Source organism: Triturus cristatus, chromosome 1_2, assembly GCF_964204655.1.
Source record: "Triturus cristatus chromosome 1_2, aTriCri1.1, whole genome shotgun sequence".
Classification (NCBI taxonomy): Eukaryota; Metazoa; Chordata; class Amphibia; order Caudata; family Salamandridae; genus Triturus; species Triturus cristatus.
In genome coordinates this window covers 522,900,079-522,927,505 of record NC_140580.1, presented here as the reverse complement: position 1 = coordinate 522,927,505, position 27,427 = coordinate 522,900,079, and the positions used below count along the sequence as shown (strand labels likewise).

The 27,427-nt window shown below is 42.7% G+C and overlaps 1 protein-coding gene across 1 annotated transcript in view; it reads right to left on the bottom strand.

Annotated features, from left to right (window-relative positions):
* ATP6V0E2 (ATPase H+ transporting V0 subunit e2) overlaps nt 1-27,427 on the bottom strand; it is a 52,878-nt gene that overhangs the window by 7,642 nt on the left and 17,809 nt on the right. Inside the window, exons 2-3 of the mRNA XM_085606292.1 lie at nt 25,124-25,171; nt 21,538-21,658 (exon numbers count right to left, since the gene is read on the bottom strand). Coding sequence (XP_085462418.1) covers nt 21,565-21,658; nt 25,124-25,171 — 142 coding nt within the window. The 3' untranslated portion in view covers nt 21,538-21,564. The remainder of the gene's footprint in view (nt 1-21,537; nt 21,659-25,123; nt 25,172-27,427) is intronic.

Below are 27,427 nucleotides of genomic sequence, written 5' to 3'. Positions count from 1 at the left end.
GATCACCCCAAATACAACCCCTTGGAAGTCAGGCTCCTTTGGGGCCCACTAACTAGAGGGAATATATCTCAGGTCTACAAGGCATTGGTTGACCGCTCACCCTGTACACTAGCACCCTTGAGGGAACACTGGGAGGGATGGTTGGGAACATTGGAGGAGGCGGACTGGAGAGAGGCATGCATGCTATAGCCATTTCTGTATTGTTACCCCTTACCCAGTCGAAATTCCTCCATTACACACCTAGGTGCCTGTAGAGCGCTCAAAGACTCCCTGAACCCTCCTGCACTAGATGTGGGGGGAATTGGAGGATTTCTACCATATGGTCTTTGAATGCCCCATCATCCACAAATACCAGGTATCTATGTTTGCAAATCTGTCTGAGGTATTGGGCCAGAACCTTGAGGTGTCCCACAAGATAGTGTTGTTGGGTCTGGTGGACAACCTGGGGGACTTGAGAGGGGATCACGCTTGTGGGACTGGGCACATTACTGGCAAAAAGGGACGTGGCCAGATGTTGGAACTACCCCGACACTGAAGGAGTGGAGGGCTGGCATGGACCGCTCAGCAAAGCTGGAGGAGCGGATATACTGGGCCCTAGGATAATCCAAGAAACACTTCAATATATGGGGTAATAGTGGTCATATTATGGACTACATTCCATGTCCATATGTTTCCTGGGGGCAGGGAAGTTTGAAGGTGGGTGGTGTCCATAAATGTATGAGATCCCCTATGTGGATCAGCAGTGTGTGTGTTATTCTGTGTCTCAATAAAAGCAATAAAGTGTAGTTATCAAAAAATCCCTGGGGCATGTTTTTTCACTTCCATAATGCAAGCATTTGAAGAAGGTGTTGTTCACCTACATTAGTTCATCCCAATTTACTGTGGCTGTGACCATTGGTTAGCCTGAAAAGTTTGCAAGAAAGTGTGGCATTTAGGAATGTGAAAAAGCAGAAGGCCAAGGGGACAAACAGAAAGGAGACTTGCTGAACTGTTCACAATCTATCTGGATGGAATATAGTCTGTCCTCTAACAAAGCTACTTTTGGATTTCTTTTATGCAGTATTGCCCTTAGTATTCCATGTCTTGAACAGTTTGGAGGATTAGCTAGGTTGCAATGATCTGTAAATCCAGGTCTCGAGACAGGACAGTTGTCTGAATGTCTTGTAGTGTTTTGTGAATTGGGGCAGCTGTGATCAATCAATCTGGTGACAATAGGGGCAGACAAAGATGCCGCTCCACCAAAAAAGGGCTGCTACCACAACCATCCTTTTAAAAAATACGTGAGGGGTTCAGTTTGCAAGGATGTACTCTATACTCGAAGCACATCTTTCCTATTCTGAAGCTTAGAAATCCTCCTTATTTCTTGCATATAAGAACGTGAAAGTAAGAGTCTTGCAAATCTATGGAGCACATCGAGACGCTGTGAGGTAGATGAAGTGATAATATCTTTAATTTATATCTCTCCACCAATTTGTTTGCTAAATTGAGAAGCAAGATAGGACGGTCTCATCCAGAATCCTCATTGTCTTCTTTTCCCCCCAGATCATAACTGCATGGATCTTCTATGATCGGTGTCTGTGGTTTCAAATTGTTACGGACTGAGGTTCACTGAAACAAATGCTCAGAATCAAGGCTGCTTGTACAGCATGCTGATGCCCTGGGTCTGGTAACTCTTTCAAAATACAGCAGATTAAAAAAATGATACTTTAGATTTGTTTTTTCTTCTTAACTATAAAGTAGCTGGAGTAAGTTACCTCTGATGTTTTGGAATTACCTCTTACTGCATTCTTTTGTAATATACATTCAATTCTTCTATAAGAGAGATTGCCATTCCAAAGCAGCCGATGCATGAGGCTGACTATCAATAACCTTGGAGCTATGCTGTGTGGAGAGCAGCATAATTCGATTTTCTATCCATTATGCAGAATAGCACCCATTTCTCTCCAGTTATCTGTGACAAGAAGGGGATTATTTTGTCAGTTTCTGTCCTTCCGTGACATGTTGTGGTGGATGGTGGCAAAGTCAGCATTTTGTTGAAGCGGCCTTTCCAGTGACAGTGGAAGACTACTGTGATCCTCCGCCTCTGGGGGTGTATCGCCACATACATGAGCACCAGTTGTGTTACAACCATTCATTTTGTTAGGCATGGAGATACTACTTGATTTGCCCAGAATCACAGGATGTTGAGCGTCCCTGCCGAGACTTGAACTTCGTTCCCCAGCTTCGAGGTTGACGCTCTAGCCATTAGGCCACATCCTCTGTGGATCTTCAATAACTCCTTGTGCTTCCTAGATCCACTAAATTTACAGTCTCAACTTCATTCTTCACACATTGAATCTTCTCTTCCTCTTCGAAAGGTGTGATGGGCTTATCTGCAGGGTCAGAGATGTTAATCAACACCGGGTGGATATACTTAGGAAAAGGACATGGCAGTGCCCTTTGGCCGCCAGATCAGCAGTCTTCCATCACACTAATACATTTATCCGAGGTGACAAGTCTATTTATCTTCCTGCTCTCTTTCTCCTAAGTAGTTGAGAATTTTGTGCCCAGCGATTGTAGGAATATGTTCGAGGCATATGAGCTGTAGGTCGTATACTTGTGCATAGATCGCCATCTGGTGTTGGGCTCGGATGTTTGCACTTTGTTTTTGTCTTGGAAGAAGTCTTTGTGGTCACAAGGTAGGCGACTCCTCCTTAGGACGATAGTGCGCATTGGCATCGACTCCATCTCCAGATTCTTTTCGATCACAAGTTCCCTTTCGACGCGAATCGTAAAAAAATCCAATGACTTCGATCGATGCTTCGACACGGGCCATGAGGCCTACCCGCACCGAACACGCCAGCAGTCCATGGAACGGACTCCATTTAAAGGGTGTCGTGCTAAGTTCCCACACACAGACTTGCACAAGGTCTGTAACCTCTGCCTCTCCCCGGAGCACGAAGAAACCAGCTGCAAGGCCTGCCAATCATTCAGATTGAAGAAAACGATGTGTGACCATTGGGCTCGGCGGCACAAGATGAGACGCGGCACTAGTCCGGTGCCAGATATCTTCGGAGACGAAAGAAGGACACATTTCCGTGTCTGAAGCCAATGACTCGGACATGGAAGAGGACTCAAGCATCACTCCGGTTCAACGAACTGTGAGTAACGAGCCCCAACTGCCCACAAAAACACCAAAGACTCCGGTTACACCTTCGCCTTCGGGCTCAACACGACACGTGATACTATTTCAGATGCCCCGCCTTCAAGCCCAGCTATGAAACAAAGACAAGCCCTCCTGCTCCGGATCGAGCTAATCCCGAGCAGGTGTCGACCCTACATCTTCGGCACCGAAACACAAGGCTAAGTCTGATGCTCCGCTGTCGGCACCGAAGACATCTTCAGCACCGAAAGACTCACATAAACCAAAGACTTCGGAGCCAATTCAACCGAAAGCTTCGGAACTAACACCAGCTAAGCCGAAAGCATCAGAGCCGAAACCAGTTAAAGAAAAAATTTCGGAACCAAAACCAAAAGAATAGCCTTCCAATCCAAAACAGGGGAAAACCAAGCCCTCGGAGCCGAAACAACCCGCACCTAAGGGCACCGAGCCTAAAAAAAACACAGAAGCCCTCCTGAACATCCATCTAAAGAATTGCCTCCACAAGACTCTTTGGATCAGAAGCAAAAACAGCTGCATATTGACCCCGACACTGGGAAACTTTGTGCAATACTTCCCAAAAAACTGAAACTGGACCTCCCTGAAGACTACCACATACCTCTTAAGAAAAAAAGACATGGGTACTAACCCCTCTCCCCCTTATATACCTCCCTCTCCTCCACCTTTTAACCCACATCTGCTAATTTCACCAGCAAATTCACCACAACACATTTTTCACCGGGGACACAGGATGATAATGATGGGGATGGGGATGGAGATGGGGATGGGGATGGGGATGATAATCAGGACAGGATTCTACAGGACCCAGACCCCTGGGATGATTATGATAAAGACAATATTGGTTTCGCACAGCTCATTAATAGAGCTGCTCAATTCCATGGGGTGGAATTACATACTGATCCCTTAGAAGAGGATTTTCTAGTGGAAACTTTTGCTCCCTCACAAAAAACCACAAACCTCTGCCCATGCGCAAAGGTATGATAAAACACGCTAATGAGGTATTCAAAGACCCTGTTAGAGCCAGAATACGGACACCAAGGGTAGACAAAAAATATAAAGCCGCTCCTACAGACCAAATTTACATAAGGGGTCAGGTACCTTTAGATTCGCTTGTAGTTGCCCCTCCACCTGACAAAGAATCAAAACTTATAGGTGCATCAGGCAAGAGAATCGCATCTCAAGCTGCCAACCATTGGCACATTGCCAATGCACAAGCTCTCCTGGCTCCGTATGATAGAGCTCACTATAACGAGCTAGAAAAACTGATGCAACACTTTGCCAGACCAATACAAGGATAAAGCTCACAACCTCATTCAAGAGGGTAAACTTATCACAAACGCTTCCATCAAATGTGCCCTTGACGCAGCTGACGCAGCCTCGCGTGCCATTAACACCTACGTTTTGCTACGCTGACGCGCTTGGCTTCGAATCTCAGGATTCAAACAAGAAGTACAGTCAGAACTCCTTAATCAGCCATTTGATCAACAACACCTTTTTGTCCCCACAGTCGATTTTTTATTGGAAAAAATGAAGAAAGACACCGAGACTGCTAAAGCCATGGGGGCATTACAACTACCCCCTAATAGAGGTTCTTTTCGTCGCTCCTTTTATAGGGGTGGCTCAAAAACGGCTGCATCAGAAAACACCTCATCTTATAAAAGCCCCAATCAATCCTCCTCATCCAGAGGATATTTTCGGGGAGGAAACGGAGGGAACAACAATAGGGGAAGGGGTAGGGGAAACTCCACCAGCACTTCCCCTACCACCAACTAGTGACTTTCCTCCACTACCCCCCGCCGATCATTCCACTCCTGTCGGGGGACGTCTATCACAGTTCCTACCTGTCTGGAATTCAATCACAACAGATAAGTGGGTAAGACAAAATTATCCAGTATGGTTACTGCCTGGAACTCACTTCTAACCCCCAAACATTCCTCCCAGACAACGTCCAATGTCCACAGAACATCTTACACTTCACATGCAATAGAACCAGTCCCCTTGCCTCACCAAGGCACAGGAGTTTACTACCTCTATTTTCTGATCCCAAAAAAGGATGGATCTCTCAGGCCCATATTGGACCTCAGACTGCTAAACCTCTACATTCAGTCGGACCACTTCCACATGGTCACTCTTCAACAGGTGCTCCCACTATTTCAACAAGGCTTCTTTCTCTCTCTACACTGGATTTAAAGGACGCCTGCTTTCATATTCTCATTCACCCCGCTCACAGGAAATATCTCAGGTTCATGGTAGATGGTCAACACTACCAGTTCAAGGTCCTCCCATTCGTGGTGACTACAACACCCAGAGTCTTCACCAAGTGTGTCGCAGTAGTAGCAGCCCACTTAAGAAGACAGCACATGTCCCATATCTAGACGACTGGCTCATAAAAGCCAAGTCACACAGCAGCTGTGTGCAACACACACAAAACAATTCAGCTGCTTAACCACTTAGGATTCACAGTAAACCTCACCAAATCCCACCTCCAACCATCCAACATACAACAATATCTAGGGGCTACAATAGACACTTCAACAGCTCTAGCATGCCCCAAACCAATCAGGATAAGTGCCATACAAGTTCTAAGACAAAGATGTCAGCCTCAACACTCACTACCAGCGCAAGTGTTTATGCAGTTAATCGGGATGATGGCCTCTTGCATTCTCATCGTCCCTTATGCAACGACTCCAGATGCGTTCCTTACAGGAGTGTTTGGCACCTCAGTGGAACCAGGTTCAAGGTCAGCTAACAGATCTGATGTTGGGCCGTTCCTAGAGCCGGTTCCACAGGTATAGCTAACAACAGACGCATCGCTCACCGGCTGGGGAGCTCATCTTCAAACCCATACTATTCAGGGCATATGGACCCCTCAACAAAAACAATTCCACATAAATTACCTGGAATTATTAGCAATCTTCCTAGTGTTAAAATCTTTTCAACTCCACCTCATGAGCAAAGCTGTCCTAATCCGTACAGACAACATGACAGCAATGTATTCTATACAAAGACAGGGGGGACACACTCTCTGCAGCTTTCACACCGAGCTCAAAGCATATGGAGATGGGCCATTCCTCAAAACATATCTCCTTGCAGTACACCTCCCAGGAGTACACCAAAAAATTGCGGATCTACTCTGTCGCCAAAAACAGCAGATCCACGAATGGGAACTTAATTCTCAAGTTCTGCTTCCATTCTTTCAAATGTGAGGCCACCCAGAAATAGACCTGTTCACCACACACCAAAACGCAAAATGCCAAAGCTTCGCAAACAGGTATCCACACCCATTGTCCAAAGGCAATGCGCTATGGATGAACTGGTCAGGCAAATTTGCTTACACTTTTCCGCCTCTCCCGCTCATTCCGCTTGTGGTTCAGAAGCTCAAACAGCCTTCCCTGACAATGATCCCGATTGCTCCAACATGGGCCCGACAGCCATGTTACACAACCCTCTTGGAACTATTAGTAGTTCCTCATCAAAAGCTATGCCACTCACCCAAGCTTCTCACTCAGAACCATGGAGAGATAAGACATCCAGATCCCAGTCAATTCAACTTTGCGATCTGGCACCTGAAATCTTAAGAGTTTGGCTACCTCAATCTCCCGCCAGACTGCATGAACATCATTAAAGAGGCTAGACATTCTACCGCTAGAGTTTGCTATGCCGCAAAGTGAAAAAGATTTGTTATTTACTGTACAAACAACCAAATCAACCCACTAGATGCTTCTATTCAAAACATCATCTGTTACCTTTTGCATCTACAACAATGTAACCTAGCGTTTACATCCATTAGACTACATCTTGCTGCCATAGCAGCCTATCTTCAAAACAGACAACACTTGTCTTTGTTTAGAGTACCAGGTATCATAGCTTTTATGGAAGGACTTAAAAGAATAATTCCACCTAGAGGTGGTCCTTACCAGACTCATGGGTCCCCCATTTGAACCCATGCATAAATGCGAATTACATTTTCTCACCTGGAAAGTAGCTTTCCTGGTTGCCATCACCTCTCTCAGAAGAGTCAGTGAACTCTAGGCATTAACCATACAAGAACCATTTCTACAAATTCACCATAACAAAGTGGTTCTTAGGACTAACCCAAAATTTCTACCTAAAGTAGTGTCTGCTTTGCACCTTAACTAGTCTGTAGAACTCCCAGTGTTTTTCCCTCTACCAGACTCAGTAGCAGAACGAGCTCTTCACACGCTAGACATGAAAAGAGCGATACTTTACTACATTGAAAGAACAAAATCCTTTAGAAAGACTAAACAACTTTTTGTTGCTTTCTCCCGACCTCATAAGGGCAATCCTATCTCAAAAACAGGGATTGCAAGGTGGATTGTTAAATGCATCCAAATATGCTATGCTAAAGCCAAACACACATTAACCATTCCCCCTAGAGCTCACTCCACACGTAAACTAGGGGCATCTATGGCTTTCTTAAGGAACATTCCCCTAGATGACATCTGCAAAGCAGCAACTTGGTCTACACCACACATCTTCACAAAACATTACTGTGTAGATGTGCAGGCAAAACAACAAGCTAGTGTGGGCCAGGGTGTATTAAGAACACTTTTTCAAACCACTGCAACAGATACAGGTAGCCACGGCTAAAGAGGTAACTGCTATATAGTCTATACACATGTATGCGATCTACAGCTCATATGCCTCGAACGGAAAATGCTACTTACCAGTATGCATCTGTACTTGGCATGTAGAGCTTTAGATTCGTATACGCTCCCCGAATCCCTCCATCTGTTCCAGTATTATCCTACTTGTATACATTACACATGGACATCCTTTTCTATTTCTTACTAACTCCATCATAACCCTCCATGGCAAAACAATCTGGAGCTAGAGTTGATGCCCAAGCGCACTATCGTCCTAAGGAGGAGTCGCCTACCTCGTGACCACAAAGACTTCTTCCAAGACAAAAACAAAGTGCAAACATCCGAGCCCAACACCAGATGGTGATCTATGCACAAGTGTACGAATCTACAGCTCTACATGCCAAGAACAGATGCATACTGGTAAGTAGCATTTTCCTTTTTGCAGCCGACAGCAAGGATAAATATGAAGATTGGGCATCATGATAAATAAGTGGGCAAGATTCTGTAAGATTTACATTTTTCTCTCTACAGGTTTTACAGAAAAAGGTCTGAAAAAAGTATAACATGGCACTATTAATAGTGGAACCAAAGAAACAAGTGTTTTTCACGGTTAATTAGAAAGAAATATAAAACAAAAATAATGGTAGGATGGCTTCAAAGTTAAACCTAATTGCTGCTCAGTTTGCGACCTCCCAAAAATTACAGCATGATGCACTGGGCATGGTGGTATATCTTGAAGTTCTTGAGGAGTAGGTACTCTAGTCTGACGTGTTGTAATAGTCTGTGGAATCATGCTTAGGAGTCGGTGGTGCAATCTCTTATTTCTAATCTCTTTCATGAGGATAATGATTCTCTGCTGCTGGTTCCTTTTGCCTGGATGTCCTGGAGCGTCATTGTCATCTGCTAGATCTTGCCATTGGTGAACTTTATGTTTTGATTAGTCTTGTCCTAGTTCATATTTAGGTCTCGGCCTGGCGAAAAGCAGCGCATGCGCTGCTTTGCCATGCAGAGACATTTTGGAATCGATACGATTACAGCGTGCACGCGGGGAGACAAACAAGATAGAAGATGTGCACGTGGGGATTGGATGCTTTACTGGCGGCGTGATACACTGGGGACTTTCTTTTTCGCCGCCAGTAAACCCAGTCCCCGCGTGCACATCTTCTGTCCCACCGCGTGCACGCATTGTGCCTGTGGAGCAAACAGAAGAAAGTTCTGTTGTTCAAGGCTCCGTTTTTAGGTCTCGCCTGATCCAGCGCATGCGCTGGTCTTGCGAGACTTATTGAGAGGGCTCCAAAAAGTGCTACCAGGCCAGCCTAGAGCTACAGTGCATGTGCGCCGCGCTGTACCGCGATTACCTTCACTTTCGCGGCCACTTTGAGGTTTGATCGCGATCACTTTCACTTTCGCGGCCGCACGGCCGCTTGGCATAGCCAATAGGTCTCGCTTTTGGGACCTTATAAGTATTTAGTTATGCAACTGTTGCATGGCTAAACACTTATAAAGTCCCAAAGGCGAGACCTACTGGCTATGCCAATGCTTGTTGCGTGTGTATCCTCGTTTACCCCCAGGGCCCCTCCCCCTGGCTGTCAGAGGAGCGATCGGTGGGCGCACCCCCTCTCTCAGTGTTTGACTTTGACGGGGGGTGGGAGAGGCGAGGATGCTGGTGCCGAGCCTGGAACCTGAGCCCTGGGCAGCAGCCCTGCCTTTTGCACATGTTGGGACTCGGTGTTGGGTCTCCTGCTGCAGCTCTAAACTAGGAGCGAGAGCCTCTTCTTTTCCTTTTCACTTCAGCTGCACCAAAGACACCGAAAGACCTCCTCGAGCCCACCAGAAGGGAGGAGCCCCAGCACGGTGTAACCTTACCGTCCTTCCTGCACAGACCTTGCTGTAAGTGAGCCTCCCTGCCCTGTGCTCGTGTGTTGTGGTTTGCTGGCTGCAGCGCCTGTTGCAGCTCAGATGTCACTCAGCGCGGTTCTGCATGTGTCTGAAACTTCGAGGCGCATATTTGCTTTCTGGTTACTCAGAAGGTAAAGATAGATCAGAGTGATTTACAAGGACATTTACAGTTCGGAACAGACTATCTTACAGGATAACAGACAGGCGCATAAACAGGAACACGAAGGCGCATAAACAGGAACACGAAATAACTGATTGTCTGACATCTGCGTCACTCCCGACCACAACTTTTTGGTGTCTCCTTTAGTTTGTCTATGGACAGGTTTGACAGCCCTCTGACAGACTCAACATATAAATCTAAACCATTTTCTTTCTACAGAAAAATGTCTTACATCTGCGTTGCAATTAAAAAACGTAATCTGTATACATTCACTCTCGGAACTACCGTTATTTACTAACATAATGTAGGTCTCCAGTCTCGACTTTCTGCACGTCACCATGTTTTAAGGCAACAACTGCACAATTACGACTTACACGTTTTATTACACTCGAGAAGAAACAACAGTTGACTGACATTCTCTTTACTCCTTTCACGTGTATGCCCTGCTCTAGGGAAAGCCCAACTACCAAATGTAGAGAAACGGGGTATCTGGAGAGAGGATTTCTCCTGTTTTTTTCCAAAAATGTCAAGAGGACTATGGAGGGCAAACGAAGCCAAACTGAACAGACAGCTCAACGTGTGTCCCCTTCCACAGGTGAATTGTGCGCCAGGACTTTCAGAATAATCAAATCTGCCATAATACGGGGTCCGCTGACCCCGACCGTGGCCCTGGCTCTGAGCAGGGGAAGGCGCAGCTGCAGGAGTTGCTGAGCTTTGATCGGGTTCGTCGAGTACTGAACTGACGCCGTTGTAATGCTTATGGTTTTTATTAACTGAAATAAAATTGTTCTTACTTCCTGTTCTAGGTAATGCACTGATCTGAGCATTCTACAAGAGCTCAAAATGCTGCAGAAGGGCTCTCCCGGAAATCGATTGGCTCCTGACCCTCATATGAGAGAGCATTTTGACAGTTACTAGGACAGGAGTGAAAGCGACGTGAAAGCCTTTCAGTGATTTGGTGGGAAATCTCCTGTATATCAATTCTATTAAAAAGCAGGATATATCTGACAGGACTCTTCTGAGAAGCTGTGGTAGAAGTTTGACTGAGAGATGGTCAGGTGCTTTGTACATCTTTGGCAACTACAGGGGAATTCCACTGTGCCTGTTCAATGACAGAGCAGTTCATACGACACTGGTGTGCTCCGCGCAGTCTCACGATTCTGCACCAATCACCTCTGCAGGTGTCTGCTAGATCTAAATTTGTCAGCAACCTATCAACTCAAGTTTGACCAAGGTTCTTGAGAAAAGGGCAATGGTTCACACTCCTCTACTGCTTACCAATCAGATCCAAGGGAGGATAGTCAAGGCCCGTAACACCCGAATAAGAAATCAAGACTTCGATTAGATAATGACACTGATTTCTTCGCTTTTACGGGTGCCGTGCCAAACTGCTGTCCTAACTTGGACCCATCATTTTATTATTGGCACCACATCTGACCTGTGTATCCTGTAGACCTAAGTCCAGTGTCAATCAGCTGTGCACACTTCATTGTACTAATGCATTACCTTGTGTACACCCCCTAATCTGTACTCTGTTTGGGTACACCTGTCAAGACCTTTTCCAAACCACTAGAAAAGAGGCTTCAGCCCTTTCCTTTCCAGAGCAACAGTGGGGCTATCCCAGTAAATCATTCTCTTTGAGGCACTAAACTCCATGTCTTGAGGTCCTTTGTAAGACTACTTTACTCCTTTTCAGGGCAACACCACACGTAAGCAATAGGTGGTATTTCCACCACTGTAATCACTATAGTTATGAAAAATCTTGAAATCTGAGCTACATTAAAGAAAGTTTGTCACATACACTGTATGTACAGTACAACAGATAAGTCTTGGGGAGTGTTGCATTCAACAGGAAGATCAGTATGACAAGAAGGTCTCAAAAAATATTTTTAAAAAGGTCGAACAAACGTTCTGATTTTGTTTATTAAAAAAACAACAGCAACAACCACCCACTTTCAGCATAGGACCTTACTCTTTATGTCTCAGGGGCCAGGATCCTGCATCAAAGGTGGTATCAGTTCTGCATGCAACTTGAATCTTATTGCTTGGCCACTGAATGTAAGAGAAAGCTAAGGTGTTCCTTATCAGTGAGACGGAAAAGGTGATGAGTGGGGAAAAAAGAATTCCAGTAAGCAAGCAATTCTTCCACTTTGCATCAATAAACACAGAAAGATGCATCGGTAATGCCAGGTGTTGGACCTGACATCCTAGGCGTGGTTTGCCTTCAATCCTCCAGGTTTGCTGGCCTTAGGATTCTGCTAACCGGTGCTAAAGTGCTTGTGCTCTCTCCTTGAAACATTGTAACATTGGCTTACACCCAATTGCGCATTTCATTTACTATTTAAGCCCCTAATAAAGTGGTGCTACCTGTATCAAGGGCCTGTAAATTAAATGTGACTTGTGAGCCTGCAGAACTGATTGTGCCATCTGCTTAAGTTGCGTTTAAACATGTCTCAGGCCTGTCATTGCAGCCTCTGTGAGCTGTCTTAAACTACCATTTCGACTTGGCAAACTAAACCTTTTGAAAGGCCCAAACCTTCTTTTAAGGTTGAGCCTAGAGTCAGCACGCATGCACTGCTCTGTGAGGCATGCTGTAATCCCTCAGCGGAGTCTCAACACGCCCACCACTTTTTCATTTGATACTTGGTCTGATGTTTCAACTTCCATTGATTTCATTGGTTACCAGTCCACATTTGTCTAGCCTTGTGGCTGCTTTGTCAATGCCCTGGCGAGTGGCCCTGCTACATGGATCCTTTCATTAGAGGCCATATGTTTTGTTTCACTACACTACTTTTTTTCTTGCCAGGCTCAGGCTGCGAGTGGCAAGGCCAGGGATTGCGGTTAGCACCGGAGACTTAGTCCGTGAACCTTTAAAGGCTGGTTTCAAGCTCTGGACCGACGTCACCACTTTAAGTGCCTGAATTCAGCAGTCAACAGCAACTTGTTGCAGAGTTGCACCCTGTGAGCAACGTGTATAATAACTTTAGAACATTTTAGCTGGAAGCATATATTATTTTGTTAAAAACTGCAAATCATGCATCAGATCAGGAATTATGTGGCAATTGTGGCAAATCCATATTTACACACGAAAAAGCCCACTGCCACAGGATCACGTTTTTGCGGTGCCCTCCCAACTATAGCGTAAGAGGGATTTCCAGGTAAAATTACCTCAAGGGGATTTTTCAGCCATGAGCTCATCAGAAATTCTGGATTTAGTGTCTTCTTTCATGTATTCTGTTCACAAGGTTCTTTTATTTACTCTGGATCATGTTCTAGCTGTTACTATCGCAATATTTTTTCTTCTTCAAAATTTGCCATTTTTCCCTTGGGGGTCCTATGCAGTTCAATGTGCCAAAACCCATATGCTGTACCAGGATCTTTAATAAACCATTCGCGACTAGTTAACTGAAATTTATATTAGAAATAGTTTGACGCTCCCTGAGTTTACTTGCGTCTGTAGGTGAACCATCCCTAGTAGCCTTTGTGGGTCAAATATATGATGTAGTAACACGTTTTGTGTTTGTCATTTTACTTATTTGGGTTTCTACGGTTTTTTAAATTTACCCTGCTGTGAAACATATGTTTAGTCTTCAGTTTCTCGTGTTTTGTGCCATGCTTGATTTGTGCAAATAAATGAGTGGGCCGAAAGCTTTTCTTAGCCTTCAGTGCCACTACCCTATACTGCAGTTTCTGAATACCTAGGCTACCTGGTTTTAAATGTCCCTTTTGCTTATTTTCTACAACCTACCTACGCTTCCTCTTTATTTCACTCTTGTTTTTTTTAATTCCCTTTTTCTTCTTTTCACGGTTGTCATTTTCATACTCCTGTCTCAATTGGCTTTCTCTGGATTTTCATCATCAAAGTCGCATAATGAAAAAAGTCAAGGTCCTCAAAAGCAAGTGTCGGTGCCCACCACCTGCAGCTACGAACACAAATAAAGCTGTGGTCAGCCTTATTGCTAGCGTCTACTTTTAAGTAAGACCCAGAAAACAAAAGCGGGTGGGAAGGGGGATACCCAGTTTCACAAGGACATTGTTGGTATACCATTTCACTATTGAGAATTAATTGTGCACGACTAAACTCTGCCGATGTGAACCAGGTACCCTGTGTAAGTGTGTGAGACCAGTGCTGACACTACTGAAAAGGTTTGTACCAAGTCATTACTCAGTGGTCTCGACCAAAGAGCATTTCTGCCAAAGGAAAACGTTGACCATTCTCTTGGTGTCATATTTTCCATTGTGTGGTTTACAATTGAACCCGGCATCTGGTATAACTAGTTTTTGAAGTAGGTAAAAAGCTACAGTTATACAGTAAATAACAGTAAACCTTCTGGCACCCAAGATAATATGCTGCATAGCTAAAAATGTATGAGGTCCCTAAGGCGAGACCGATTGCATTGCAAATGCTTGTTCATTTAATTGTATTCTTATTCAAACCCGTCATGTGAAAACATGTGGAACGCAATACGTAATCCTCAAAAAGTGCTCAGACACAACTGTCTTAAAAAGCGATACTACTATTTGTTGGAGCAGAAACCTCTCACTGAAAGAAAAAAGGGGGCACTAAAACATAGAAGCCAGATGCAGCCTAGAGCACTAGACTGAGAATATGCAGAAGACAACTTAAAGGAATGGATGGGATAAAAAGAGTGGTAAAGGTGGAGGGTGGAAACTAAATGGAGAGTGATTCAAGGATAAATGAAAGAGAGATGGACAGGGACTACTTAGAGTGGTAAAGGTGATACAGCTCATGAAAAGAAAAATGGGGGATACATTGGCTAGGGTTGAGGGGTGAGTCACATGGGAATCAGGAGGCTGATGGGAGGTCTACGGGGCAGCTTGTGTTCTCAAAAAGTTCCACACAATGCCCCACAGACCCTCTGGGCATGCCAAGTGGGTTTAACCCAGAAGGCTATATTCACAGAGTGGACTTGTGTTTTTGCTATTTGAAGGGGGGGGGGGGGGTGTCCTCCATATAGAATACATTTTATAATAAGGACCTCCAGAGCAGTCTTCCCTCACAAATGTACATATGACTCTGCAATAAGGCACACATCAGGAGGCCTTGGGAAGCATCCTCTGAGGCTCTGTAACCTTAGTCTTTTAGAGTCCTCTAGGCTGCCTCACGTTTGATGTAATACATCAAATAGGTTGGGTGCCTCCGTCGTCCTGCTTTCCTTAATGCTTCGACCGTCTTGTCAAAGTCCACGGAGTTCCCACCAGACTTTTCAACATTCCTTCAGCCTGTCGTCCCCATAGAGTGTCCACCTCAGCAGTTCCCTCTCTCACATGAGATTACAAAGAGAAGAGTGCAACATATTCCAATGTATTGGAACGGTATGTGAGATTTTCCCATGAACTGGAGGAAAAACAAAATACTGAGGAGGAACCACTGCCTTTGCAGCAGGCCAGACTTTATGGCAACTCGTAAGCACCAAATATGGATGATAAGTTAATCACGCAAGGGAAAATGCCTATCCGACGTTCTCAATTAAAGATGAAATAGAATCTTTTCCTATGATGTTAGTTTTGGTTGAATGATTTTAAGGGGGCATTTCTAAGTGAGAGCTGCATCACAACACGTGTTACCTTATTTTTCATTCTATTCTCCCCTTCAGTACTATTTGTGTCGAAGAGTTTTGTTTCTAGCAGTTGGAAATTTTACTGAATTCTCCTTTTGATTATATCTTCTCTCTTGCCTTACATCAGGAGAGTCTGTGCCTTGGTAATCACTTCAGTATTTATCTTCATCTTCAATCCGGATATAGGATTTAGGCATTGGTGTTCTGCAATGGTTCAACACTTCTAGTCATAGAAAAAGGTACTTATGCATAGGAGTCATTTGAATAGCCTTAAATTGTCAACCCAAAGAGACCAATTTATCAAGGTCAGGGGTAGGTGGTGGGGATGTCCCTTAAAGGTGCATTGTACTGATCATGTTATTAGAACATCAATAAATCAAATCTTATTTTGCCTAAGCCAGTGAGAAACTAGCAGAATCTAAATAACAGATTTGCGGGAAAAGTTAAGGATAATTGGAATGTAGCTATTGTAGAAAGTAATCCGTTAACTATTAAAACAATATATAATTGGCGGATACTAGACTGTGTATAGGAAATGACCACTTGTAAGGTTATGCATAACCACGGGAAGCAAAAACATACAAACGAGTTAACAGAGGAGTTCAATAAAATGAGTAGGAAACTTAGTCAAAACAGCTTTGGCAGCAAGATTACTCTGTGACTGCTAAAATTGCAAGGCTTTATTTTAATGATGAATACAAAAATGCCAACAAACTAGCTAAAGCTACCTATTAGTCTGACAATATTTAAAAAATGTCCTAGTATTATGAAGGCAATGTTCCAGGCACTTAAATAGGTAAAGGAAGCTTTTGACCAACAAGAAGCAAAATGTACAGAGGCCAGATGTAATCAATTTGCCAAATTTTATGAGCATAATATAATACAATCAAAACTCATTTGCCAACATTTTTAGACAATAATGAGATCATTGAGCCAAAAGCCTGCCACTTAAAGAATTCAGAGTGTTAAGTCAATTTGAGAAGCTGAACCATGAGAAGGGTCTAGCTTAAAAAAAGAGGTGAGCAGGACTTTCAGGGCGGCTGGAGAATGCATAGAGAACAAGTGGCAGTGCAGGCAATTAACAGTCTCTCTCTTGATTTAGGTTTTGTACCAGATGAACTAAAACAGGCACAGATTCTCCCAGTAATTGAAAACCATTACTTGACCCAGGTTCTTATCTTGCAAAATTACTTGAACGCCCAGTACTCAGCTTTCATAGTAAACTAAAATCTGCCCAATCCAGTGCAAGTCAGTTTTTGAACAGGCTGCAGCACGGAAAGTGTAGTTACCGCACCATGACATGACTTATACTACTACGCTAACTGATGTGTCTGTTGCACTGATATTACTAGATCTATCAGCCATGGTTGATCCCATGGACTAGAGCGCCTGGAGGATTACAGTATCAAAGATTCCTCCCTTATCTGGTTCCAAAGGTTTTTAGTTGATAGAACTGTTCAAGCTGAATTAGGCCATTCTTTATCAAAACTGAAATCTTTGACTTAAGGAGTGCTGCAGGGGTCGGTGCTAGTCTCCCTTTGTTCAGCTTGAATAAGGTCCGCTTAGGTCCGTTCGATCCCTACTTTTGGGTTAACTGCTCTAATCTGTGCATTTGACACCCACATTTTATTTGTGGCAGTCCTGACACTAGTCCAAGAATTGCCAATATACAAAATTGCATCCAACTTTAGATGTCTCAAAACCATCTGAAATTGCATGGGGAGGGGAAAGAAAATTATTTCTGCCAGTCAACTGATGGAAACATGCATTTTGTCCCTCTTCTTTTGGCCAGCAGCCTATCCGCGCATCCGTAGTGTTAGGATTCTGTGGGGATTAAATTTGATTTTGGACGGATAACGGATACAATTGGTGACGAATACCTGTTTTTTTTTTTTAACAAATCGTTTATAATTTTTCTATCCAGCAAAGAACACAAATTGTGAACGCCTTTGTACTGCAAGGCTGGATTAATAGTTCTTAATATTTGGGACTACTAGCAAACTCTTTAAACAAGTTACAAATGGTCCAAAATGCAACTGTCACACTGATCCTGATCAGCAAACACGAGCCTATTTCTTCTGGATTAGCTACAGTTCTCTGGCTTTTTGTGAGCCCTCAAAGATTCTTATTTTATAACCCAAGATGAAGCTTGCTTTCGGAGAGGCTGCTCTACTGAATGCTCCTACATTCCGTAGAGTAATTTTGGGAGGGAGATCATTGTCAGATGTTGGGCTAGATTTTGGAACGGTTTCCTTCTGGATTTGCAAGGGGAAACTTCATTGCTAAAGTCCAGGAAACATAAAAAAACATGACTTTTCCCCATAATTAATCTGCTGCTGTGTCTCAGTAACCATATTGAACAAAGAACCTTCAGGGCCAAGATACCTATGGGAGACGATTGTGCTTTATAATTTATTAGAAATAAATTAAATAAAAAGGAAAAAAGTCCAGAATGTGAAACTTGTGTTCAGACTCCTGTCAAAAATAACTCTGAAGGTTTGACCTTGGTTATTGGGAATGGATGCTTGCTTTAATGACAGGCCACCATCTCCTGACATCATCCAAAGCTGTTTTTTAAGAACACGCTCTAGCTTAATTTCATCTGGATTGAAATTCTGCCTGATGGCACTGCAGGTCATGTTTCTGGGATATGGTTACCAAAGGATCCAACATGCACACTCAACAAAGATGGCATACCTAAAGACCTGAGAAGGGCTATTATCTTATCCACATTCATCACACGAAACCTGTGGCCACGTAATGGGTACATATCTACTGAAATGAAATGATCAATTGCAGAAATGTCATCTTCAGCACTAGCCAGGCCTTGCAGGTGCCAAAGCAGTTCTCCACAACTAACTCTGATGAATAGTGCAGATGGATTCAATTGGCAACTGCAGAGACAGAGCACTTGTCCATAGTCATTCATAGATCATCTACTATGCAAAGCATCGCAGACTCCACTGTGTACTCTGCTCAAACCTTAGGCTTCAACAAACAGCATTTCAAATGGCCAACCTCCTATTGGCAGAATTTCAACGGGTGAACGTCACATTCTACGGCAACGTACAGAATAGTGCCAGATTGTAGACTAAATGACAGTTGGAAATGACATGAACATCTGAAACTGCTTTCTTCGTGTGAATGCCAGCTCTATGCAAATATGAACAAGCTCCATCTAGTGTAAGTATTCTGGCACTTGCGTGCCATAAAGCTAGGGGTTGATTCTGATATGGATTCCAGGCATTTATTTCTCTGCTCACTTGGATGAAAGACGGGTAGGGGGGAGAGAAACTCAAACAGTGAAAGCGCCAGCATATTACCTAATGCCAACAATTTAGAAGTGTATCTTTAGGTGTCATATTTACTGGCTGGAGAATTTAAAACTACAGATTTGGAATGCAGTGTTTTTCTTACTGCAAGCGTATTCCACAGCATAAGTGCCTCCGTGGCCTGTATAAGTCTAGAAGGAGCCATTCTGATAGTTGCTCTGCAATAAAACCCTTCCTCTTGAAGTGGAGTGGAACACATCCACTGGCTTTCAAATGAATGTAAAGTTTTTTAGAAAGATGTATAACTTCCTGATCAGTTTCGGAATCTGAGTGGCCCGTATTCAAGTCTCCACACCAGAGAGAGGTTGGACCTGGATGTTGAGAAGAGGGTGTGTACATTTAGGCGACGTTCTCAACCAAAAAGTCTCTTATGCTTTACTAGGCAGGCTCACAACTTTTCTGTACCTGTCTTTGAGGAATAGTTTCTGCATTTCTAATTAATTGCTGTGTCTCCATCTGGACCAGAATGTTGGTACAATGTTCCAAATTCATAGGTCTCAGGCGTGAACTAGGCTCCTGGCAGTGAGATAGTGTTAGAAGCTTATCTTCTTCCAAAACATTGAACAACTGAAATTGTAGTGCTCAGAAACTTTGCACTGAATCTGCAAAAATAAAAGTATATTTGTGGCGGTTCTCATTTTACGAACATTCAAAGTGAAAGGCATCAATCCATCGGCAACATGCTTAAATGCACGTGCTTTGGCAAGGTCTGTGAGCCCTGGATTAATGAAGTTTTCTGATTAGTAAAAATCCAAGCAAGTCAAACTAGAGTAAGTAAAGTCAACTCCTGAACAGTGTTGCAATCTCATTAGATCCAAAGAGAAACATGGTCTGGGGCTATTTCAGAAAGTAGTACTCCTAATCTTTGCATTATTAACAGAATTTAACGGACTTCTGGACTATGCCTGTAATATTTCCAGCAAGGAAAACTACTTGAACTAATGTGTGTGACTACGACTGGAGTGGCCACAAAAACCAATGGGAAAAAGAAATGGCCCAATTACAATCTCTAACAGTTTTTCCAAGGAGAACAAGGTGGGAGAGTCTGCAAAACAATGAAGCTTGAGGTTCAGCCTATTGCCCCCACTGATCATCTGTCCCGCACCCGAGTGCAGAATGTGAGGGTAGCGTATGTTCCCCAAGTAGATGCAGTTGTTAGGTGGTAGTTAAGAGATGTTAGTTAGAACTTTTAAAGGAGAAACAAAAAGAAAATATATGGGTTTGTTCTATGTTGAGAGTGGTATCTGTAGGGTTAAAAATATCAGTACCAGTCAGCAGAATTGGACTTTGTTACAGAATGATTTGTCAAAATATAGTCAATGTATGTATACAAACTAGCAACGGTTAAGGGCCCTGGGCTTAGTATTGGAGTTTCATACCAGAAGGTCTGACATTGATATCTATCGCACAAGTCAAAGTACATTTTTTGCGCTCATTAGAAAGAAATTACCCAAGATAGAGATACCTGTGGCTAGTGGTTTGCTCTAAACTGCTCAAGGACGCTTCCATGAGATAAGCACATTTTACCCATGTGAAGCGGTTCAAGGGGAAAAGGATCAAGGCTTGCTAGCTAAAAATGTAAATATGGTGGATATTTAGTACACAGCCCTTTGAAGGGCCTTTCAAGTCAGGTCAACAGATTTGCTGCTTTGCGGGGCAATGAGAGCAGTCAGTTTTTGATGTTACCCAACACACAATTCTGAGACTCATTCATGGGCTTTCACCCATAGTATGGTCTCTGAAATTTACACACAGTTTCAAAAGGTCAACTTGAGAGCCAAGCCACACATTTAAACATTGGAGTAGAACATAAAATCACAAATAATGAATCACAATTCGTTGCCCAAAAATGCCACATTATACAAATTGACAAGACCAGCAGTCCTATTTCGTTATCTTACACTTAGAAAGGCTAACTATGCTCCATCCTGGTAGGTACTGTTTTTAGGCCAGAGTGGAGTGGTCCACAGGGATATATTATGGACAGATTAGCAAGAAAATTATCAGGCGATGGTGAGGAATGGCATGAGCAAAACATAACTCAAGTAGTGGTTTACAATATTTATTTTGCCAAAAAAAAGGCTTCTTTGTCCTGCGTTTGACCGAACGGCTTGGGTGAATAAACTGAAAAAGAATGTGAGCAGGAGGATTTACTGAAAGTTCGACTGGTGCATTCTTTGTGTTGAATTTATATTGCACTGTCGGTACTACGTATCCATGTTGTGGTTTTTAGGCTTCAGCAGTGTTACAAACAAGACCTTGCTAGCATTTCAGAAACCATTTTGTCTTTAGTGTAGAAACCATAGAATCAATTATGGTGACGCAGAGACTCTTCTAGGTCCCATGCACACTACTAAAAAGGGATGGCCCCAAACCATTATGTCTAAGGTACAAGACTTGGGTTGAAGAATGTCTAGAGATCACTAGATGTGCACATTTTAATTTCCAACTATTAAAAAAAGAATCACTCGTAGGTAAATAACAAAACTGACAATATTCAACAGTTTAACAGAAGTAAATACTACTGAGCCTTCAGTACGTAAAGGTGTGATGTAAAGTGAATTAAGATGACAGTCACGAAATGAACATTAAAATCTTAGTCATTTGCATTTGTTGGAGTTCAGTAACTGAGCTGTAAATACCAAAAAGCAACAATGGGCTACCTTGACACTCAGTTTATAATACAGGATGATTGAGCAGGCATGCTCTGCCTAGCACCGTCAAAGGCCACAAATATAGCTGGACACAAATATAGTTCTCTAAATGGATCTTAAAATAAGTCTTCCCATCTATATACCTTGGACAGTCTTCAGTTCCTGTATGTTTATTCCCACAGGAATCGCACGTACCAGATGGTGTCATTCTTCAACTGGGGTCCAAACAAGGGGTTCAGCTGAGAAAGGACTGCTATTAGCCAGCTGTGAACAAAAAAAAACAGAGTAATTGTGAGGAATTGGGCAAAATATATTTAACTTATTTCAATCACTACTTCCCACTGGACGTGCACAGGCGTGTAGTGGCAGGCCACATATTTTAAAGATAATTTCCAGCTGTACTACTCAAGTATAAACCTTTGCTTCCAGTACGACATAGACTATTCCTAGTTTCCCCCCACCTTATGTGACAAATGTTCCCACTCCAGTAAATGTCCTTCTGAGTCGTCTACTTATTTTCAAGATGATCCTAGCCACATGCCTGCACTTCAGGCTTAATTTGTTTAATTGAATTTATTGTTTTTTTGCTCAACAATTAGCACATTACAATAGTAGAAAGTGAAAGAAAGTAAGGAGATACAAAGAAAGAAAACCTGGCACATAGAAAACATGTTTGCCTCAAAGCTCAAACCAGTTTATATACCATTGAGGACTCCCTTTCCCCTCCTACCAACTTTTATCTCCTTTCACAATGTTCATCTCGGGTTATTACCGGCTCCAAGTACCCTTCCTACGCATGTACAATTATGCTTGCAAACAGGATACCTCTGCCGGCCCATATCCCCAAAATCTTCACAAATTGCATTGTACACTGTCTGTTTTTGAGGATAGATTTTTCAGTGACCACACATGGGTACATTTCCCTCAACCATCACTCCCATCCAATGGAATACATAGTTTGTGTTCATGGCTCTTCAAACTCAGGTGAATTCGAGGTTCACAAATACATGCTGCAATCAAGATTCTGATAATCTGGAGTAGTGCACACGTATTTAGCAGCAATATATTTGTATCATCCTTTTTTCTGTTCCATGCCTGTTGAGGAGGGAGTCTGAGGTGTGCATCACTGCTACCCGAAAGTACAATATTGGTGTCCTTGCTAATGACACATGCAGGAGCGAGGAAAATATTTCCACACAGGTCGTTCCACTTATACTGTGCAAAACAAAGTTAGGAAGCCACGGACCGCTGTGCTTAACCTTCGGGTTTGGTAGGTAGGGAACATCTTGAGATTGTTTAAGTATGGGGGAAAGGGAGAGAGAAGTCTTATATTGTTGGACCCTGGGACCTCAGAAGCAGGTGAGTTCTCATTAGTAGTGAAAGAAGTCTTCTTGTGCTCTGAATTTCCTAATGAAGTGCAAGAGTGAGGAGGCAGAACTGATGTTTGGAGGAATAATGTTCCAGATCACAGGTGCATAGTTGAAGACGCCGATCTTCAGGTTTTATTGTTTCTATCTAATTTCTGGCAACATAATGGTTTCTTGTCTTACAGTGGCCACTGGAAAAGTTTAGTTTTTCTGCCAGACAGGGTGGCGTTGCTGCTTAATAGTGCCTTGTAAATGATATACCAAGTCTTGAATATAATAGAGGCCCAGAGAGGAAGACAATATAAATCTAACAAGGGGTGGAGTGATGTGGTATTAATTTAGACCATTGACTAAGTGGCCAGCAGCCACTTCAGTTATGTCAGAGTGGGGTCAGGAATGCCAGTAATCAGTGTGCTGCCACCATCCAACTCAGAGGCGGCCTGTGTTTAGAATTAGTTTGATAGTTGTGGTTGTATTCCAAGTCAGTGCTTCCCAAACGTTTTAGAACCACAGCCCAATTTTTAGAATGACAAACTTTCACAACCCACCTGGCTTTAATGGACACGAGACTGGCGGTTTTTGTTGTGGAACTAAAGCACAGTAGGGTAGAGCACTATCACTTACAGACAGCGCATTTCCCATTGAACTGGCCACTAAATTGGCACAGGCATAGTGTTACTAGTAAGAGTACATTGTACACAAATAATAATGTGTGGAAATCAGATTTCAGTGAACATTTAACATTTGTGCATCACCAGGTAAAGTGTCTTGATCTGTTTTGATCCAATTAAAATCTCTGCTCCCATCACACTCGAGAATTACAAAAAAAGGTGCTTCATGTATGCTTTCCTAACTACTGAATATTTACATGCATTCAAATGTTGGTGTGTCTTACAAAAAATGACATCCTACAGCCTTTACTTTCACACTTCCTGTAGCTCAGCAAGATTCACTTAACTCTTCTTTCTTTCTCTGATAGCAAAGTGAGAGTAGTGTAAGCACAAATCCCCATGTTAAAAAACATAAGCAGCAAAGTCTCAGAAGACATAGCCTGACATGTGACCTCTGTCTTTGAAGCTCAGCAAATGTGACAAGATAAATACAGAATTAAAAGGCATATTTATTTATTGCTTAGACCTTTGTGACCCATCAAAAGAAAACGGCTGATAGGTCCTGACCCAGTTTGGACAACACAATTCTATGTAAAAGGGGGATCTTACACCAAGCTGTGTGATATTCCTTGGAGATATAGGTTTTGAATGACATTTTTTCAATGCATATTTCATGTGATTCTGTGTTGGTTCAGAGCCCGGCTGTAAATTTGACCAGCCTCAAGTCAAAGAGACATTCTTGGGATTGTCCAGTGTGTTGACGATAAGGCGTAATTCAGTCTTTGGCTGAATATAAGGATGGACTTGTACATGTGTCAAGATAATCTGTGACAGAATAGATGTCATTGATTGCGGCAACCAGTTGTTGATAATGTTGATAATAAATAAAAAGCTTTACCATCTGATGACCAATAGACTATGTGACATTCAAACTATGACCTTCTCAAAGCAACTGCTGATTGGAGCCCTACTGGTTTCAACAAAATCACTAGCGCACTTCAAAACTAATTAATACATTTTCCCTGGCAGTATTTTATTTTTATTTTACCAGGGAAAAATGGGATGCTCTTATCAGCTGAAGCCTGGCTGATCATGAAGGTGTTCTTTCTGCTCCAAGTGGGGCAGATTTACAAGAAAGTGACGCATCTGTAAAGATGCGTCACTTTACCTGCGCCACCATTAGAAACCCTTGCGCCACTATGGATGCGCCGTATTTACAATACGGCGCACCAAGGCGCAAGGATTGACAGATGCATCATAAATTCAGACGCATCTGTTGACGCAAAAGATGCTCATTGCTGGAGTCGTGTCGCAAGAACGACGCAACTCCAGCAATGCATGGCGAGGCCAATCCTCATTGTGCTGCGTCACTCCTTACGCCTGCTTCAAGCAGGCATAAGAATTTGATGCAGTGGTGTCCTAGAGTGGCGCAGTGAAATCTTGTAGATTTCACTGCGTCACTTCTACAAGGCTTTATTGCGTTGGAACCCCCACCCTGCATACATTATACCTGACGCAGGTATAATGTGACGCAGGTCTTTACAACGTGACGCATCTTTACGCTGCTGCTGCGTCACAAAAAGTGACGCAACAGTGGCGCAAAAATGACGCAAGGGGCTTGTAAATCTGCCCCCAAGTATTCTTGGCGGTCTGGTTACCTCTCTTTTCTGCAGTAACTAGAACAGATACACTGGAGAGTGAGCAAAACTGAGCAAAAACGACCAGCGGGTGTAAAAATATGAAGTACTTACAAGAGATAGCAGCACACCGCTGTAGTCACCAGCATTGTGATTATCACTCTGAAACACACAAAGGATGGAAAATACATCAACTACCATTTAAAGCGGATTAAAATCAAAGACATAAGAGTAAGCAGATACCTGAAATGACAATATAAAATATTGCATTGCTATAGTTTTAAAATAACAGAAATGGGCAAACAAACTCTATGGGTTAAGGAAGAAATATGCGTCTGGACTGTAAAGTGGGGAAGAATGACGATTAGCTGATGCAGAGTTTCACATCTTTCAGCCAGACTGTAAATGAGAATTATGCACATGTTCCTGCTAAACGTGTTTTGTCCTAGCTTCGTTTTTATTTATGTAAACGGGCTGACCTATCTTTTTCACTCCTGGTGTATATTCATGCGAATGACAACATGAATGAAGTAGATTGCAAAAACTGTGTCTGTTTAGTGCCCCATTGTCACGTTTGCACTGACCTCGACAGTCTGCACGTCTGCTTTGTGCAGTTGAGTTCCGTTCAGAGGTTTTTAGAGCGCATACACGGTCATTTCTGACGCAGCTCTTTCTTCGATTTATGTTTATTACGTTTTAAAAGCAAAATATGCAAGACACACAAATGGCACATAAGAGTGAACGAGTAAACAGAATGACTTGCTTATTGTTACACTGTTTAACCATTTTCTTAAGACCTGCAGTAAAAAGTCATACAAAAACAAAATATTACATGCAGACTCAACTATGCATCGTTTTCACATATATCGTCCTTAATGGAAGAAAAACTGTACAACAAACTGACTCAGCTGATTAACTGGGGCCACAATGAGAATTAAAATGATGAACTTTATATATACTTGTTCAGCATGGGAATCATCGTGGGGCAATACAGCAAATAAGCCTCTTTCCCTCACCTATTACATCACAGCGTCAAATATGTAATTCAGGAGGAATACAGAATAGGGTATTTCTTTTATTTTATAAATCTATACATCCTTATAATTCCAATTTTTTTTGGGGGGGGGGGAATCATAAGGTTGATATTATGGATTTCATTTTGTTTATGGTTTCTATATAGTACAGGAGCAACCAAGAGATCCTTCCTGCGCTCTTCAGGGATGTGGAATTCCTATAGCCCGAAGCCCAGGACATATTGTTTGGGGTCAAGCGCAACAAGTTTTAATGTGTATTTTGTCCTTGGGACAAGTAGGCCCGACCCTCTGCAGCACAAATCCTTTGGCTGCTAGTTTACAGTAACACATTATGGATAAGGAAAGGGCATTGTCTGCAGTTAAGGTAATATTTGTGTCCAAGTGTTAATGGTGTTCAAACTTGTATTTATAGTTCATTAATGCAAAGTCTTTATTATTAGGATGACAGCTCCAAGTAAATGTTGAAAGCGCAGACTGCACCACTGACAGTGGTTCCAGTATAAAAATTTGTGCACACGTTTTCAAAGTTTAGCAATATGAGGCTATGTATAATGCTCCCAGAATGCTTTCTGATTAGATGCAAACATTTGCAATAGCTTGAAAGCAAGATTGATGAGTCTTTGCTTTCAATCAATCAAATCCTTTATTCGATATTTAAAAAATATCATAAAAGTACAAAAGTACATTTAAAAGCATCATTTCAGTGCATTATAATTACATTGGGCTTCACAAAGTACATTTATCATCAATTCATTCAAAATTACCCCTACTGTTCCTAAGTCTTATTGCAACTTTAATAAAATTCAAGATGCAGGCCAATATCAATGGGTTTTCGGACCTTTGTAAGTATAGAAGAGCAACCTTGGCATGTCTAAACTTCATTTGTTTTAAAATCCTCAATAAAAAGCTGGGTGACGAGTAAAAAGGGCATAATAAAATAAAGTGAAGGGTATCCTGCGGAGACCTATTGTCGCAGCCGCAGGTACCCTTCTGCTCAACTGTAACAGTAAAACCAAGTGGATCAGCCAACAGGTGGTGTAAGAGGATGAGCCTAAATCGAGTGATTAAGAACGTATCCTGTGCATTGTACATAAGAGCAAGATACGGTTCCATGCCTTCTACTGTCTTTACCATGCTATGGGCACGAACTGTGGGCTTACTTTCTTCAAGAACCGCTCTACGTGCAATCTCTTTAGCATAAAAGATTCTTTTAATTCGGAGTTTATCCTCATGAGTTATTGTTGTTGGGTTAAAAAAGAGATCCTTACAACCTAATCCCTCCAGAGCAGTTCTTACGTAATTCAGCCATGGAATGCACATTCCCTTGTCTCTGTCCATGCAATCCCTAATTATTTGTCTGCTCAAACCTGCCTCCATATTAGAC